Source organism: Grus americana, chromosome 4 (genome assembly GCF_028858705.1).
Source record: "Grus americana isolate bGruAme1 chromosome 4, bGruAme1.mat, whole genome shotgun sequence".
Lineage (NCBI taxonomy): Eukaryota > Metazoa > Chordata > Aves > Gruiformes > Gruidae > Grus > Grus americana.
The window spans coordinates 1880599-1899421 of record NC_072855.1 but is presented as its reverse complement, the minus strand read 5'-3'; the positions used below and the strand labels follow the sequence as shown (position 1 = coordinate 1899421).

Below are 18823 nucleotides of genomic sequence, written 5' to 3'. Positions count from 1 at the left end.
GCATTATTGATTACCTTTGGCCAACGCTGTTGCTTCCCTTTCCCTGCCGAAGTGTGCTTGTACAATTAAAAGACAAAAAGTAACGTTCTTTTTTTAGCTGAAGGAAACCTCGCTGTCAGTCCTGTAGGTTCTTGTACCAGCAACTGTGATGCATCAGCCCCCTCTCCTACTGTGTTCCTGTTGGGTATAATAATTGCCGTTTCTTCATGGAAATAAATATCATTTGGGCTATGTGTAACCCTCTGGATATCCTGACGTTGTAATTATACCATCGGTAGTGGTACTTTTTGCTGGAGGATGTTCCTACTGTTGGGATGGAAGCTGAAGGAGGTTGTGGAAACCTCACTGATGCTGAGGTCTCAACGAAGTTTAGGCAGTTGCGGAGAAAAGGGTCATTTTTTTTGGTAGAACTTGATTCTGCTTCGGGCTCGGCTGGGTGGTCTCTCCAAGCCCCCGTCAGTCCCATCTTTGGGACTTTTGTCTGATATTCGTCTATGTGAACACATAAAACTTGTGAAAGCAGGGATGAATATTGCAGAGGGGCTAGACTGCTTTTTGAGCCTTTTACCCCCAAATCAGTAGCGTGAAACAAAAATCACCAATTTTTTTCCTGTGGGTATTATCTCAAACTCCTTTCTGCGTCTGTCCGTGTGTGGACACCTGACCGTTACACCGACACAGGGGCTTTTTCACGACGCTTGTTTGTGCATCTAGCACAAAAGACTTCGGTCCTATGTAATTTAATGTAATATAAAGAACGGCATTAATTGATTGGCGGACCTGCTGCAGGAGCTATAAGCAGCAGCCGTGCCAAAGGACTAGTGCACCTCCCAAGTAAACAGTGATGGAAACGGTAGAGAGCTCTTCTTCCACGCCCTGTAGGTCAAATAACCTTTTATTTTTATTTTTTTTTTCCTGTTCACATGTGATAATTTCTTCTCATCAAAGACAAGTATAGCAGGTAAATGAAGAAAATTAAAATTTGCATTCACTTTTGAAAGTGGCTACTTGTGCGATAGGTGCTGTGTTGGGAGAGAGGCATGGCTTCAACAAAAAATAAACGGAAATATCCCCTCCCTGCGTGATGTGCGGTACGAGGCGTTGCTCTCCTGGTCTTTTGATGTCACTGCATTCTTTCAACCATAATCCGATGGTAAGAAAAAAGAAACCGGGGTTGAGGAAAAGAGAAAAGCAGAGTGATGCAGCAGCAGATGACTCAGTTCCCATCTGCCTTCAGGCAGATGAAATACAAGTCATTCGCTGTGGCAAACCACGCAGACTTTTGACCTACATCTTGGGTTTGTGTGGAGACAAACCTAGGATATACCCAGGGTTCATTCAGAGTTGCATCGAGAGCAAACAAAAGTATCGCGTTCATTGTTTCCCTCAGTCATGACGACGTGTGCGACCTTGTTATGCAAGTTGGAGGATTCTGAGTGTAAAATAAAGGTATGGGGCGGAGGAGGAGAGGGAAAACGATGCCAAAAATGCCTTTCCTAGAGAAATGTTAGCACATCAGTGTAAAAAAAAAAAAAAAAATAGAATTTTTGTAGTAAAATCTTGACACGATTCACTTTGATCAGAGCGTCAATTATGTTAGAAGGCTTTATGTAGTTTGGCTGAGTGGAGGATAAAGTAGCTCTCCCAGGAGGAGCCTGGGGTGGAATTGCAGCACGTGCTTGTTCATGTATTTAACTGGGCTTTGCTGCGTTAATTAAACCAAACCACAGGGAGAGGTGAACATGCTACGGGTAGATCCCAGCAAGGCTGTGAGACTCGAATGTTCAGCCAGGATACCGCAGCCACTCTGTAAAGGGTAAAAGTGGAAGGGACCTGAAAGCAGATGACGATGGGAGCAACCACAACAAAGCAAGCAGCCTTGTTAACCTGGAGAAAGGACCCATGAAGCCAGCAGTCACCAGTCCTTCTTTACTCCTGGAGCTGGCTGATTGTACTGAAACAGGAGGTAAATTGGGCAAGAAAAGCATCAAACGCTGTTTGACACTCTGGTGGTCCATCTGGGTGAAGGTGAACTTCTGACTGGGTTAATTGGGAGCTTCCCATCATGGCATGACAGGCTGGCCAGCTCTTGGGCGATGGTGGTGATGTTCCTTGAGGGACACCTGAAAACCTTGAGTCCCTTTTGTCTGAATACTCTTCTCCCAAGCGTGCCTTTGAGCGGACTTGAATAAACTACTTGTCTGCATACGGTTGCAATGAAAGCAAGTGAAATCTTCAAGATGTGGTTGTCGATTATCTCTTGCGAAAGCATGATTAGCACCAAATGGGTGAATATCTTTATCCTCTCAAGCAGAGCCACCAATTTAGAAACAAACTTCTCCTGTAGGAAGGCATTACTTTGCAGTTTTAAGCTGTGGAATTGAAAATTGCAATTAATCATTGCACATGCGGATATTCTTTCTTCTTATGCTTTCCTCTTTGCATCAAAGGTGATCCTTGTAGTCTTTTATTGGCGTTAGTTGTTTCCATCCCCTGGGGCATCTTCTTGGGGTATCGGTCTGCCTTTGTGTTTACTGCTGTGCTGCAGTCACGAAATAATGCCGAGCTTTCAGCTTTGCCAACGGCCACCATTTCTGCTGAAGAACTAAGAGGCCCGGAAGATCTGCGTGAAAATGGGGTTTCATTGACTGCTAAGGTTGTGGTGACATCAGCTGTTGGGTACTTCTCATAGTCATTAGCCAGATACTCTCTTTTCCCTCTCCGTCTCCGAGAGGGAGGTCTACCAGTAACCGTGGTGGGAGCAGGGCTGTGGTTGCTGCCTCTGCATGGAGGACGTAGGGCTGGGTGCTGCTCTTAGTGGGCGCCACGGAAGTTGCGCTCTGAGCATCGGTTGTGTTCGAGCTCCAGGTGGAGGGGAGAGTGCGGGGAGATCTGGGTAGCTGGCAAGCTTGCCAGTGCCGAATTAAATACAAGCGTGCCAGATACATACAGCTGTAAGTGTCTCATTAATTACTGGTGCGTTTGCAGAACATACGATGTGCCAGTTGATTGCTTCGGGGGCGGGGAAGCATCTCACTTGCATAGATATCACCCCAAATTTTCTACTGGTGAACCAAAGTCACCTGGAGAATACATTTTTCCTTTCCTCAAGCTAAGTTTTAGCATTTTTACGGCTTTTCTGTGCTCCTCTATTTGCACGATGGACTCTGGCTACAAAGCATTAACAATTTGCAGTTGTTCTAGTGCTAATTTGGGAAAGGGATTCGCTGCCGCTCTGGAGAGGTGCCCACTTGGTGGCTTGCATGCATGGGTCGATGTTGGAATAAAAGACTGAGCCGTCTGATGTTTTACGTAGCTGATAACTGAGAGTCACACACACCTCTGCTGCACTGGTGAAGTTGCCACATGCTGGCAGAAGACCAGCAGATGAGAGGTAATTTGATTTTTGAGTGATTTTTTTTTTTTTTTTTTTTTATTTTTACCTCTCTTAGACTGTGAACAGAGCTAATCGTGTTCACTGTGGGTAAGGAGTGTGTGCTGGGGTTGTGACTTGGCTCATCTGATGCGGTAACACGATTGTATCTGAGAGAGGCTAATTTGCTATTATTACTCATCAAAAAGGCTGGGTGGAACTTCAGGTGATGCTCAGGAGAGAAGCACTCAACTTCATCCTCTTTGTTTAAGAGCCGATTCAGGTTTGGTTGCTGGAGCCCCTTAGAGGTGCAATTGCTGCCCTTATAACAGGCTCTTCAAGCATGGATTGGGTATGGCCCATGCGTAGAAGAGATGCCTGAATGGTCTTCTGGGCTTCATAATCAGAGTTAAAATCATGATCACCTTAGAAGCCTTTAAAAATAACAGTTTGGGCAGAGTTTTAATGCATTAGCTTTCTAAGAACCCAACACCCTCCCCAAATATCAGCTTTGAGATCAAGAAGACAAGTTGTTTTGACAGAGTTGTTTCACTAATCTCCTGACTGATCCACTTTTGTGGTACCGTGTGTTTGACAGTGTTCAAATTCCATTTTTTTCCCCCTCATTCAGAAATTCATGGTTCTCATGAAGGATGGCAGGCAGTAGCTGAAAGCATAACAACAGCTCAGCACAATCTATATCGCTTGCTGAAATGGTTTCACCACATGAAAAATGGAAAATATAAAAGCCTAAAGCTATGTAACGTCAAGTATCTCCTCCACACTTATCTTCTTGACAGGGTTCTTATAGAGCGAGTCTTTCTCTTCTGCATTTTCAGAGCAGATTTTTCAAAACGAGCTGAAATGGATCAATTATGGACTATCTAAAGAAAAAAAAAACAACCCTCTCTGAGGAGCCATAATCATCTAAAGAAAAAAACCTCTGAAGAGCCATAATCGTACTTTGCTCCACTTTCTCATGACCATCTTTCAGCCAGTTTCCAGAATAAATGCTGCTTTGTTCCAGTTACTCTCTGTGAGATGATTCGTGGACACCAACAATGCCAACACCTACATCTCTTCCACTTTCAGGTCTCACACTCATCCAGTAGCTCTTGTACTTGCTCGTGAACTGGAGTGATTTCACCGCTCAGGAAAATGCCTGTTAACTCAAGGTGGTAAAAACCTATTTCTTGGGCGTCATTAGCAAAAACGAAGAATCGATCTCTTAACTGTCAATAGCTGCTAGACTGCTGATGGCTTTTTATTGAGGGGAAACTGTAGGGTTTTTTCCTATATTAGAAAAATGTTTTAAAACCATGATTTTTATCATAGGTGTATCACTCATGTACTTGGCAAAACAGAGAATGAATAGCTGCTTGACGAGTGTTTATTCGGTGCTACGTATTTGAGCAAGAAAACATGCTCCAAACTCAACTTCTTCAGCTTTGCTTATTTACCCAGGTTGTTCTTTGAATGTTTGAGAGCCAGACTTGGGTTTTATTAGATACGAAGTTGGGTGTTTCAAATTCCACTTATTAAAACCCCAACAACCAAGAACATTCTGTGGAGTTGAAATACCCCACGCTGTAATTAAGCCCCCTCTCTGACAGGCTTTTACAATTTCATAAATTTTCTCAAAATCAAAAGATATCCTTGGTATTTGGGGTGTGTTTCTGGTCTCTTGGTCATTTGGGTTAGGTATTTTAAGAGGATTGGAGAACATGCTTGGAGAACGAACGCCCTGAAGGCTTTGGGGAGGTTTGGTCTCCCAGTGGGGGGTTTTGGGTGGTTGCGTGTCTCGGCATTGTGTCATTGAACTCCACGGATCCAGAAGTGTCTGATGGAAGAAACAGCTGTTTCTTGTAGAGGTTTAGAAGTACAAAATCTTGCTGTGAAAACTTCAAGAGCTGGTGACTTTAGTAAACTTCCTATTGCTTGGTTCTGTTTGGTGACTGCATCCATCGATGTCCTTCGTTTGGCTCTTTCTGCAGAGGGCAAGGGCAGTTGAAGCGCTGGCGTCTCATCTGATGACGTGTGTCCCCTTTCATCTCCCCATCCCAGAGGAAGCCAGAAACCAATAGGACCCTTGGAAGAGAGAAAAAAAGGAAATGTGCAGGATTCATATTGATGGGGGAAAGCGATCCAGTTGTCATTGATGTCCCGTCTGTTCCAGGTCGTGGATCCTGTTGCATAATTGCCCTTCTATGCGGATTTCTTCATCTCGTCGTATGCTCTTTGCACTTTGTGCTCCTCATTTAAGTGATCCCCGATTAGAAGTAAGCAACCTTTTTAGTTAGCATTCCTTACAGACCGCTCCACGGCAAGAGAGGGATGTGTTACAAGACCCACTGCCGCAAGCCGGTTTTAAGGACGGTTTCCACCGACGGCTCCCGGGGTTGGCAGAATGCGGCCCTTCGCACGAAGCTCCGGTGGCTGGTGCGATCTGCGAGTGGGTAGGTGAAAATGACACACACAAGTGCACTGGGAGCCAATTTGCAGCAGAAGGTATAGACTGTAACGTATCCAATTCTAAACAGGGCAGGCAATTCCCCAAACTGCCTCCTGGAGGGAATCTCCGCTGGAGTAAAAAGGTTTCATTTGAGGGAATACTTTCTCCTATAAAAACAGGCGTGGTAAAATATCAGCCTGATAAACAAGGATGAAGAGCCAGCTCGCTTAAAAACGGACGTTTTTCTCTAGCTCGGGGGCATCAGCGCTGAGGTTTAGCCTCAAACCAAAAAGGCTGTACCAACTGTAGGGCATAATGATGTGGCTTTTGTCCTTTATCCTCAGGCTTCTTTCGCTAATTTGTAGGATTGCATCTGTGTCCTCTGTGTGTGTGAGTCCCTTTCCCAACCTGTCCAACAGACCAGCACAGATTGGAGGAACAGATTGATGCTGGCATGTCAGCAGTGGTAAAAGTTAAGAGAAGCAGCACTCGGCGGCTATCAGATACAGAGAGATTTAAATCACTCCCGTTTTACGACACAGCTGCTTTTTACTGTGCGATTTTTTTTAATTATTATTTTTTTGCGCTCAGCGCTGCAGAAATGCGCGTGGCAGAAAAACCCTCTTGAACATCAGATGTGGACAAAGATATTCAGGCGCCAAAGGTCTGCCTTGGAAGGACTGCAGTAAGTTATCGGCGCTGGGGAGATTTCATTGTGAACTTCAAGCTGCTCTTGTCTTCTGGGTCTTCCCCAAAACACCTTATACTTTGATTTTCTTTGCTAGAATTCCCTGCAGTAATTCCATGCTTGAACTATGCTGCTGGCATGCCCAGCGAAACGTGTCCTTTCCGGTTTTGCCTTTGAAATTAGGGTAGAAAATAGCTGCTAAGCTATCAGCCTAATATGACTTGCGCATCGACCTAATATCGCTCCAAATATTGAACAGCAGCAGCTTAAGCTGCTGCTGTTCAATATTTGGAGCGATATTAGGTCGATGCACAAGTCAATCAGAGCCCTGATTTGCCCCATTTGTAGATTCATGCCGCTCTGTCCTGAAAACTTCGTATCTAAACAAGGAGGAGGGTACAGTCTAAGAAATACGGCGATGAAGGTTCATTGTCCTCTTCTACCTCCCCTTCGGTCCTGATCTCAGGCTGGCACCCCAGCTTCTCCCTATGGTCCTGCCAGCAGAGAGAGGTAAAGAGCCACAGAATAGCAAAAGTGTCTGAGGGCGCTTCGTGTGCGTTGAACAAGGACTCTCAAGAGTGAGGGATGCTTTTTCTCTGCAAGGTTTTTATTTTTTTAATGCCAGCACGGGGCCGATAAGAGGTTTAAAAACTCATATAATTAACCAAATGCATCCCCTGTATGTACGCAGCCGTTAATCTTACGGAGATGACTCTGTCCTTAAGCGTGCGCCCACAATGAAGATGGTACCTGTTAAATTCATCGTTCCTTGAACTTTGTATGTGAACTGGTGCAAATTTGTTCCGTGCCCAGAATATTGCAAGGGAAAGTGCGATGCCATGGCAGCGTGAGCTGATCTAAGTCAGCACTGCCATGTCTCTGCCTCCTTTCCTCCGGGCCATGTGTTCCCACCTCCTTGCTGGCTTGTACTAGCACAGCTGGTTCAGAGAGCTGATCTTAATAAAAAACTAAAGCTCCCTTCCCCCCTTCCCAAAATGATTTATTTTTTGACTCGAGCAGCTCCCTGTATATTCTGTCTGCTCAATGTCGTCTGTACAACGTAGGGGATGGGGAGGGGTGGTGGGGCTGTGGTGCCATAAACATCCACCAGCTCGAGCTGCTGAAGATAAGTCTGCGACGGAGGTAGGAAATTAATCCAGGTTTCATCTTGAGCTGTAGATATTTTGCTGACTAAAATCCTTGTAGCTCTGAGACACCAGGTGTTTAGATTTTTTTTGATCCATCCGGATCTTTCTCTTTATCTGCTGTGGGATCGTAGGCTGATTCAGGCTGGAGGGGACCTCAGGAGCTCATCTAGTCGAACGCAGGTCCCTGGATTTACTGTTGGAAATCTGTCTGTTCGTGTGACTGTGTTTACTTACACACAAATGTGAAGATGCATGAATATGTGTTTGTTAGAAATCAAGATAGTAGCGAGACGGCTCTATTGCCTGATTTTGTACCCTTAGAAACTCCGCCCTGAAAGCTTCACCCCTTCAGCAGAAGGGGGTGGTTGGAGGAAAATAAAATTAAAAATAAACCCAAACTGAATGATCTGTAGGGAAAGGAAAACTGCAGCTTTTTGAAATTGTCCCTTGGAGACAAACACTTGCTATTCTCCAGCCAGCCCCTTCCTGCGAGCGTTGGCGGAGCATGAACTGTGGTGTGTCAGTTGTGACTTCTCACTCTTCAGCCTTTCCAAATGCAGTTTTGGCAACTTGCTGTTTTGAAACTGTTTCATTTCTTCCCCATTAGTATCAGTGAAGTGAAAAGAGGCTCACCAGCTTAATGGGCATATATTTATTACTGTGTTCTTCCTTCAATCATGTTAGCAGCGGGAAGAGCCGCTCATGCTGTCCCAGACACAGCAGAGAACAATGAATCTATCAGAGTCTAAACAGCATCCCTTTTGGACAATAATAGCTTTTCTTAACAGTGTTGATGAAGAGCGAAGAGGTCCATTTGCAGTAAACTGTACTTTTTTTTTTTTTTTCCCCCTCTGGTCTCTTGCAGGATACGATAAAACGTAGATATATCGGTCATCCTGCTGCTTCCTTTTCTTTGCGAGAAAGTAGCCTGTTTGCTGAACTTGGACCTTCTCTCTTCTGCAGTCTAAATATTCGCTGTGACACTAAGATGGTCTAAGATGGGTCGGGCATTTTAGGCATCATTGCCAGACTGGCAGAGGCCAAAAGGCACCTAGGGAGCTCGGGCAGGGGTGTCGTAGGATAATGCACCTTAAAGAAACCGTGCTCAAGGCTGTTGTGGATGCTCTTAGTTACAACCTGGCTGTGCTTCAGCTCATCATTTGAGGATTAAGAGAGTTTATCTGAAGTCACGTCTAGATTACAAATCAGATTAGATTTGCAAACTCTGGGTGGCTAAAATAAGCTGAGACAAATCTGATCTTGAGCAGCCTAGTTGGATTAGCAAGGCTGGTTTCCAAAGCTGTGCTTTAAACCATGTAATGGCATCTAAGTCCTTCTCCAACCCTGGTGCAAGTAATGGTTTGCCGTGAGTGCTGCTTATTCTGCTTAAGCCTTCCCAGTAGAACGCTGCGAGGATTAATTAGTTAATGTTTATTGAGTGCTGCGAAGCTGCAAAGTGTTATTTAAGTGCTATCTTTTTTTATCAGTCGGGACGTGGTTCTGATTCCACCTACACTTGGTTTGGTATCTGTGTAAATCCGTGTATTTCACTGGAATCGCTCGTGGTTTCCAATCCGGTTCCCAACGCCGAGGCGCTTGCCTTGCCGTGCTGCGGTGCGGGCGGGTTATCTCAGCCGATGCTCTTCAACGTGAGGATTTTCTCAAAGGCTTTGTGGTTCTGCAGATGGGCAGCGGCTCATGGTGCTGCGACTCAACGATGCTTAGGACGGGGAAGGAGTTTTCCGGTGCCATCCCAGAAGAGCAGTAGCTTTTAGTGCCTCTTTCACTGACTTATTTCGGTGCCAGGGCAGAAAATGTATAGATACCCTTTGTGGTTTACCCCAGGCATTGGGTCATTTGAGCTTTATCTCCTTAGAGCTAAAACCTTTTTAACATAAAGATTATTAGGAGGACCAGGGCTGTAAGTGTCCATTGGTGAGATTTCCTACTGAGGAGCAAGTGTAGACGGTGGTGTCTGTTACCTTGTTTTCCGTGTTTATTGGTAAAGCCAGACATCAGATTCCATATATATTAGCAGGTAGGGTTGGGCACATCAGCCAGGTTTACATTAACTGTGGAACCAAAAGGTCTGGGATTCCACCGTGGTAAATCCAGAAATCTTGCTAAAAACATTCAGCTTTGGCTGGAGCTCGTGGTGTGCATTTGTCTCTATGTTAAATGTCACTTTTCAAGAAGTGGGATTTTGGGATTGAAGCTGGGGAGAAGTGGGAGAAAGCCACGCAAAGCATGAGTGATCGCATTCCTGGGGGAGAAAGCACTGGTGGAGAGCGAAGCAGAACACGTTGTAGCTCTGCTGGGCTGCACCAAACTGCCTTGAGTTTGGCACTGGTGTTTAGTTTTAGTGAAATAATAAAAATAGATACTCATTTGTTTTCATATTACCTGCTGAGAGGTTCTGGGGATGCTGCCTGGAGTGGACTGACCGCCATAAATGCCTTTAAGAACTAGGAAGACAGGAGGGAAAAATGCAGTGCTGTAAGAGAGGATGACGTGTCGGAGAGTGCAATGCGGTGAGCACTTGGGAGATCTTCATCTGTAACTGTGTAAACTTAAAACCAATAAAAAATCTCAGAAGCATAATGAAATAAAAGGGAAATAATATCAATGAGAAGCGCCTATTGTCTGGGATGGACATCCTATTTCAGCAAGTGGGGCTTCAGCGGTGAGGCCGTCGATGGATGTTCTTCTCTAGCTGCGTTTTCTGCAGACTCTACCTTCTTGCCAAAAGGGCTGTGAGGAGCAGTTTCAAATGGAAATGTCCCATGGCACTGCTGGAAAAAGGGATCACACGAGTATTCCAGTATGTTTAACCCTATAATGAAGATTAATATGAGCTAACCCTGCTGATGGGAGCTGCTGCTTGAGTGCTTCTGGGTCAAGGTGGTGGCCCTGGGGAAGGACCAGATTTGTGGGAGATCTGTTTGGGAAAAGTGTAGTGCTTAAGTCTGGGATGCCTAAATGTTCTAACATAAAATCTTCAATTTTCATCAAATTCTCCTTGGAATCCAAAGAAAGCCATGCAAGCCGTGAAGTCGGTACGAGCTGCAGGTGCTTGACACTTTGGGATGTTTTTACATCTCAAGCCAAACCCAGTTTGAGCCAAAACTAATCGTGTAGGTCCCATCTTAAAGTCAACGGAGAGAAGCAAGGAATGCTGGAGCGCAGGTTGTCCAGCCTGTGCTGGTCATCTAGTTATGAGGAGTCAAACTGCTTGTTTTCTGCCCACGGACATAAAGGAAATCCAGAGAATTTGCTGCAGTATTTATTATGCTGTAGACGTCTGTTAGAAGGGATGAGTCCCACCTCCGGTGTCTTACTCTGGCCATTTGACTACCGGTTAAGGGATCTAGAATGAAGTTAAAACTTGTTCAGAGTCATCGCTTATCACTTGATACTAATGTGATGCCAGAACCTTGTGCTGGTCTGAAGTGTTCCTCAGGGAAGTTATACCTTTTGAGCAAGGTTTTCTTTTTTTCTTCTTCTTTTTTTTTTCCCTCTTTTTCCTCTGGTTTTGTATCATTTAAACAATTGGGATTATTGGAAAGCACATCTGGTTTTGGATGCTGTCCCTCCATGAAAGCAGCTTGCTCCTTTTCTTCAGAACAAGCTTTGCTGCATCACGCGTTCTGCTCCTGACACCCAATATTTGGAATTCAGTGTGGGATGGATAATCCAAGCTTTGCTTTAATAAGCCTTGCAACTCCCGGAGTGTGAAACTACTGGCAGTTTCTTATGGGGTGCAAACTCCAGTCTGTTACCTTATTAAAATCAAGATTTTGTGGGTGCAGGCAGGGTCTCGTGAAAGGGTGAGAACCTCTCTGATGGAGCAGGAAGGGGATGAGCAGATTTTGAGGTGGAGCTCTGTCTCCGTTTGACTGGACAGATGAAATAAATTAACTAAAAATAGTCGTCGTCCTGAGAATTTCCTCTTTGCCCTTGTCTTTACTAGGGGAATTTTGCAAACTGTTGTGGGTGATGATGGTGCAAAGTCTAACACAGTTAAACCGCTTAGTCTTTGCAGAACTTAAACTTCCGTGTTTTCTCTTACACGTAGGGCTCATCTACCATGTGACTCCTCATTAGCTCTTTGAAAATAACTGTGCCTTGTCGTTACGCATGTTCAACGTGCGGTTAATCAGTAAGAGCTTTTCTCCGTAGAGTTATTCCTGACGTGGCATATCCAGAGCACGCATCCGTGGATTTAAGATCTTTTCAGTGTCTACTACTGCATTGTGCAAGAGACTCAGATCTTGTTGGTGCGTACGGTCGAGGGAGGGAAGCGTTAGAGCATCCGCTGCAGATTCTTGACATCAAACCTGCCTTTGTGTCTCCATTGACTGTAGGGAGGTGGTTGCTGGCAACGCAAGGGAGTAGGTGGTGTGAATCTGTCCGTGCTCTCCTGACCGTAGACACTTACAGCCAACTGCACTTGGGTAGGGTGGAACTGGCCGCTTGTTTTGGCAGCGTTGGAGCCTGCTGTAAGCAAGGGCGAACGATTTGTAAACATGGTTTTCTAATCTAGGTGAAACTTTGCGCAGAGGGGAAAAAAAAAATTCCCATCTTTGAGCCCAGGACCATGGAATCTTACTGTATTTAATAGGAGGGAAGTTAATCTCTTAAGAATAACTGGTACCCTTTGTACTGTTTTTATGGTGGCAGGTGTTAGCTAATAGATTTGGGCTGGATATATTCTTGAAATAAATACTTTTTTTGAAAGCTATCTCTAAGCTGCGATTCTGCTGCTAAATAAGGAATGCTAATGAATGTCCTGTCAACCAAAGATCACATCTATTCCCCAAGAGTTATTCCAGTCTCTAGCTCCTTACGGCAGCTTTGGTTCTCTTTAGATCGCGGCAGTCTTTGATACCCATCCTTAAACATCATTAGCACCTAATGTTTCTGTCTAACTGAGTTCAGTTCCTGAGTTCAGGCGTGTAAAGCTATCTGCTGTAGGTGCTGTAGAGCAAAGGGGTGAGTATCTCTTCCTCAAAAAAACTGTAGAAAAAACCAGAATCCTGGGAAGGATGGATGGATATCTTGTCCGTGAGTCCAGCGTGCTGGGACCGCTTGCGGGTGGTCCTGGAGCCGATTCCTCCACGACCGTGAAGGACATCGCCATGAAGCAGAGCCTGATCTGTCCTGGTGGAAGGTCGCGCTGGCCACAGGCTGGAGAAACTCGTCCATTACTGCCCGCTTAGATTGCTGGGCAGACAGTGAAATATGTTAACAGTGCTCCAACACCCCTGCCCCCTTGTTCTCCGAGCTTCTTTGGTGTAAACCCATGTACGAGCAGGTTTGGTTCTTGCACCCAAATTTGAATGGTGGCAAAACCCCGATGTAGCTTTGAGCAAGTAATATACAGCAAAGCTGATGTAAAGGAAGATCATCTATTACAGGAGACCCACCCAGTATAGGCTGACTATATTTACTGATCATGGACCTAGATCTGACATAAATTGAGCACAAATCTGGAGTGGTTCCACATGCTCCAGTGAAGATGCTTTGGGTTCACGCTAGTGTAAATGAGATCAAAATCTGGCTGCTTCTCGAAGATGGCCGGAGAGAGCGTGAATGAAATCCCCAGCAAAAACAGAGACTTGCTCTCAGAAACGAGCCCCCCAGCTGGCAAGACTCGTCAGAGTACTGGAGCTATTGAAAAATGCTGCAGACAGAAAATGAATTAGAGGATAAAAAAGTGAAAATGAGCTGGCAGAATCTTTAGGTGACTCATCAGGTGCATCTTGTAAAGTCTCTTTCTGAGAAGTAATGAAATCGCATGTTCTAACAATATTTGCACTGCAGCAGGAAAATGCATAAATATTGGGATCAAGTAATGAAATTAGATAATTTGACCAAAAAACCCATAGTGCTGGCTCAGAAACCGTACCTCTTCTTTTCTGCTAGTCTTGGTGCTTGCAGTTGGAGATGAAAATCCCGTGACTTCATTTTACATCAAAGATAGGCGAGACCTAGGCAGCCACAGGGTTACCAGGACACTTTGGGTAGTCATCTGCAGCTCAAGGTCCTCCACTTTCACCCCATGGAAGTTCTTGAGGTGGTGGGCAGGCAGGTGGAGAAAAGCCCTGGCAGCTGCCTGAGCACGCAGCCTCCCACCCTTTGGATTTTAGGATTGGTGAGGGTAGACACATCCCATCCCTGCCAACCACAAAGATCGTCTCTTCGCGTCCTTCAACCTCTGTTTTTCAACTGTAAAATGGGGAATAATGATTTTCCTTAAAAAGGGAAATTTTCCTCAGGGAAGAGCCCTGTGGATCTGTGCATCAGCCGGTGACATTTAGACATTCCAGTAAGTCATCGCACGCGGTGGAGTTCATCACGGAGCTTCTATTCTGGAGTGAGGGCTGGATTTGGAGCGAAATACTGGGGTTGCTGGTATCAGTGGGTCAATCAGTGCTATTTATAATAAAGTAATTACCTTATTGCAACAGTATTTTCATGGATTTGTATGTGGGGAAGGCATTAAACCTCGGGTGAAGAAGAACGGCAGAACGGGGCTCAATTTATGCCATAATAATGATAAAATCTAAAGCATGAACACGCGGATTGCAGAACACGCACACGGCGCTTGGGTAGGTGTTGTGGTGGGTAATCGTGAGCTCTGCAAGCGAAAAGAGCTATCGCCGCCCTCGGCTTTATCAACAGCAAGAGCAGAACTCATCAGGTTAGCCTGCCCTTGGTTTGGCACTGGTACAACTGTTTTTGGAATAATTTGTCTGGTTTCTGGCGTCCTCGATTCAAGAGGATGTTGACAAATTGGAAAGATGTAAAAGAGCCACAAGGGTGGTTAAAAGACTGGCAAACGCGCCTTGCCAACGAAACAGCCAGTCTCCTGGCTCGGATGAATTTTGTATTTTTTTTTTTTTTTTTCCTTTAAGAGAAGGTTAAAGGGTGGCTTTAGCAGCTCCAAGTACCTGTGTGAAGAACAAAAATAGACAGCGCTGGAGGCTGTCAGACAGAGGTGTAACACAAGCTGGTGCCTGGAAGTTGAAGCCAGACTTGAGCTGAACAGAACAGTTTTTAATAGTAAAAGCAATGATCGGTTGTGATATTTTACAGGAGTCCTGGTTTTTTCATCCATCTCTAGAATTATATGCATCAAAATCAGGATTTTTTTTTTTTGAGATTATAATTTGAATTTAAGCATAATTCGTGGAGGAAAGCCCTCTGGCTTTATTAAGCAGGGGGCAAACGGTGGGTTTGTGTATATGCCAGAGCATCTCTTGATGTTGTGCATCTACTCAGGGGCTCTACCCGCACCTCACGTCGGATGTTTCTTCCTTGGTGCTCGTAGATCTCGCTGGCTGAGCCCGATTTGAGATGTATGGATGCTGCTGAATTACAGTCAGTAAATAACAGTAGGCACTTGTGAGAGTTTTAAATGAGATTTTTTTTTTTTTTTTTCCTCTTCATGAGCATTTTTCGGTGCACATGTTTCCCCTCTTGTGAAAAATGAAAACCAGTGGCCGGCTTATTCGGAATCCGGGTTTTATTTGAAGCGATACTTCTTGTACTTCCCTGCAGGGCTTGCTCCACCTTTGTTCCCCAGCAAGCCTCCATTTCCGCAGGAAGCTCATCCGAGGAGAGGCTGTGCTAAATTTACCTTGAGATCTACGTGCCACAGAGTTACTGAGATAATTCTCGATTTGTAAAGCTTATAGCAGAGCGTGAAGCCTGGCTGTTGTTATTCTTTCTTACCGTTCAACATAAGAAAGAATATCTTCTCTGCCTTGCTGGTCTTACCGGCCGCGCAGATTTGGAGGAGCTCGGTGCGTGTAAAGGATCTTTAAATACATCCCGGAAAGATGCAGAAAATGAGTCTGTTTAAAAGCAGTCCCTCGCGTTCATTTACTACAGCAGCTAAAAGATGAATGTTTGGGGTTTGGTATAAAACTACACTGCTCATTTTTTTAAATGCAATGTTCTCTTTTATTTTTCTAGCTGTGGGGAGCTCAAAAAATAAAGCAGGTAATACGCTTTTTTTAATCTTTCATTATTGTTTTCAACTATTGCTGCTTTTTTCCTTTTTCTAAGCAATGCTGTCCTCTTCTCCATTATTGACTTTGCCAGTTGCTGTTTTGTCTTGCCACAGAAATGTAAATGCAAAGAACACTGTTGCCACCAAAGAGTCTGATTTTTTTTTTTTTTGGGTGTATTTATATATTTTGATGTCTTCATTTTCTCCTTCCTGTCTAGTCAAGAGATTTCTTGTCTCCAGTCTTTTGAAAATACTTTGACAGTTCTTTGGTAGGGCTTGTAACTGTGTCGTACCTTCCTCTTCTGCAGTCCCGCGTCGCTTGGGGATTGGTTTTTCATCCCCAGCCGGTTCATGCCAGTGCAACCTCCTGGGCTCGCTGTAAAATTTGGTAAAAATGGGCCAAGTGAGCTTCCTTGTCTGTTCATTGGTAAAACAGATTTAGGATTTCCGTGGAGGTTGGGCTGTCCACAGCCGCCAGCGTTGGCTGAGACGCTGCGGATACACGCAAAAGTTGAATTATCTGGCAAATCCGAATCCTGTGGCATGCGAGGGGGGGGGGTTTTTGGGGTCACCCTTATGATGACAACCGGAGCGGACCACACCTGCACGTTTTTATCCCAACTCAGCCAGGTCCTGAGGCAGCGCCTCAGGTTTCCTACGACAGGCCCTGCGGGCTCGTGCAGACATACCGGCAGACGGGGAAGATGTTCCTCTGTCTGAACCCATCCGTGGTGGCCATGCCGAGTCCTTACGAGGGTCTCCGGCGATCCGCACGAAGCGATGGAGACCCTCGTCCCCCCACCGAGCAGGCAGTGCTGCCTCCCCACCCCTCCGCCCCAGCGAGGGCTTTTCCTTTCTTTCACAGGGCAGAGTTTCAGCCGGGACATTCAGCTGCACCTCGGTGCAGATGCTGAAAACAGGCAGGGACAGAAAATAGGTTTCCGGGTTTTTTTTCCTCTATAAAGTTGTATTTTCCCCCTGGGGTTAATGTACAGCGGTGGGTGGCCTGTGGGGACATTATAGTACCAAGAATGAGCCACTTTTTATATTTCAGGTTAAATTATTTACCTTTGAGTGATTAACTTACACTAAATTATTGAAGGAGAGGGGAAAGCAGCGGTAGGAGGAGGTTTTGTGGGGGCTGACGAACAACAACTGCCCTCGGCCGGAGCTGCAGAGGCAAGGGGGGTGCTCGGACGCGTGAAGCCCCCCGTACCCCCCTGGCTGAAGATGCTGTTTGGCGAGGACAGGGCTGGCGTCGCCGCGCCTTGCCAGCTGCTGCTGCGCCTTCACCGTGTCTGTTTGCTGACTGTTTTACAGGCCATCATCCACCCCGACACAAACGAGACCATCTTCATGCCTTTCCGAATGTCAGGTATAGTATGTCCCAATCAGGCGATCATTAATTTTACTGGGAATTTGTACAAAATGGGGGGTTTTTAGGGTTTTTTTTCCCCTCCTGTTTTTGAAGTGCATCTTGTAAACATTTCAACCAAGTTCGGAAAGTAATTAAAATGTGTAAATCCCTTTGCAACGAAGGAGAATTAGGATCCTAGATGCCGATGCGAGATCTAGTGCTTAATACTTTCCCCTCCTTCAGATATCTTAACGTGGACTCAAGCTAATATTCCTTCTGGCATTTTTGAGGTACCTGTCCCTATAATAGGCATTTTAACTTTGTAGGAAACAACAAGGCCTGCTGCCCAACGAGCAGCTTAGGGTTTTAGTCTCCGGGAGAGAATGGGATGAGCCCTGTTTTTCCGTGTGCGGTGGTACCTAACATCCCTGGCGCTGGGAGCCCAGGAAGGATCAGCTTGTCCGTGGCTGAACCAACTTAATTATTAATTTGTTGCCTCCTCCTTCCCATTTTGGGTCCACTGCTACCCGTGTTGTGGGTTGAATACAGCTCTCTTGAGGATGCAAGTGCAGCCTTGGTCCTTTCCCAAAGGATCTATTTAAATAAACAGAACCTTTTCCATGTGTTTGGGAGGAACATCTTCACCTGAATACTGGGTACAGGGGAAGAAGAACAGGGTTGGTGGGTTTTGCTCTCCAGTTCTTTGAAGAAGGGTGATTTTGAGGGTGAAGTGGAGGGTAGAAAAGCCAGGACCCACTCCTTTGCTGCCTTGTTCTGTATTTCTCTTGAATTTTTCTTCCTCTCAGGTCTCTGCCCTTTCCAACTGTAAATTGGATCCATGAGGCTTAATTCAGTAATGTTGGTAAAATGCTCTGAGACCTTCTAGTGGAAGTCATAGAGATGAATTATAATTAGCACAGAAATTGGCAGACTTAGCAAGGGAAAAATGTGAAGCATTTGATTTTTGTGGCGCTCAACAAGATTTGGGGTAACGGCTTATCTCTAATACAGAGAGCTTTAGCTTACACGTACGATTAAAACAGTCCCTCTCTCCTCCATGGTGCAAATATACTTTCTTCAGCTTATACCCTGTTCTTTTTTCTCCTGACTTAGAAATCAATGACCTCTCCTGGTATAAAATCGTTAGTGGAGAGGTTGATAAAGCAGATGGTGAAAGAGAGAGGTCCCACCTATGGTGGCATGGTCCTGTTCCTTAACTGGCATGGGCTCCACAGCTTGTGAGATGGCTTCCTGAGCATCTTCAGCATGCTAACCTGGTGGGACCAGGCTCAGCGAGAGGAGAAGGGGCGCAGAAAGCTGGAGAGTTTTCTCCTGGGTTAACGAGGGTAGGTTGTAGGAGGGTCTGATGAGCAACAGAGCTGGCACAAGGGAAGGAACAGATTGCATGACTGAGCCTGGGGGGGGGGGGGCAGGATCTCCCCCTTTCCGTGGCAGCGAGCCACTGGGTCAGCTCAGTTAGCACCACCGCCACGGCATCCTGCTCCTCTTGGTCCGGACCGAGCAGCTCCCGGGCTGAGCTGTCATCCCCTCGCTTCTGCTGATTTGAGTTTTTGCTGGCTGCCTAGCCCGGCTCACCACCACGACGCGCTCTGAAGTGCTTCATACCACGTACTGCCACGGGCTGGGTTTACTGGAGTAAGCGTTAGGGTCCAGGTGTTATAAGGTTCAGGGAAACTCTTAGACCGCAACCCAAGAAAAGCAAATAGAGGATGGGAAAGAGATTGGGCAAATATCAGGAGGCTGCTCTAGTTGATGCTTGGTGCAGCA

General features: G+C 45.6%; 1 protein-coding gene across 5 annotated transcripts in view; it reads left to right on the top strand.

Moving 5' to 3' along the window:
- SFXN5 (sideroflexin 5) overlaps positions 1 to 18823 on the top strand; it is a 98749-nt gene that overhangs the window by 23904 nt on the left and 56022 nt on the right. For all 5 annotated transcript variants that reach the window (XM_054825749.1, XM_054825750.1, XM_054825747.1 and 2 more), the window contains exons 4-5: positions 15642 to 15668; positions 16999 to 17053. In XM_054825749.1, the coding sequence (XP_054681724.1) occupies positions 15642 to 15668; positions 16999 to 17053 (82 nt within the window). The remainder of the gene's footprint in view (positions 1 to 15641; positions 15669 to 16998; positions 17054 to 18823) is intronic.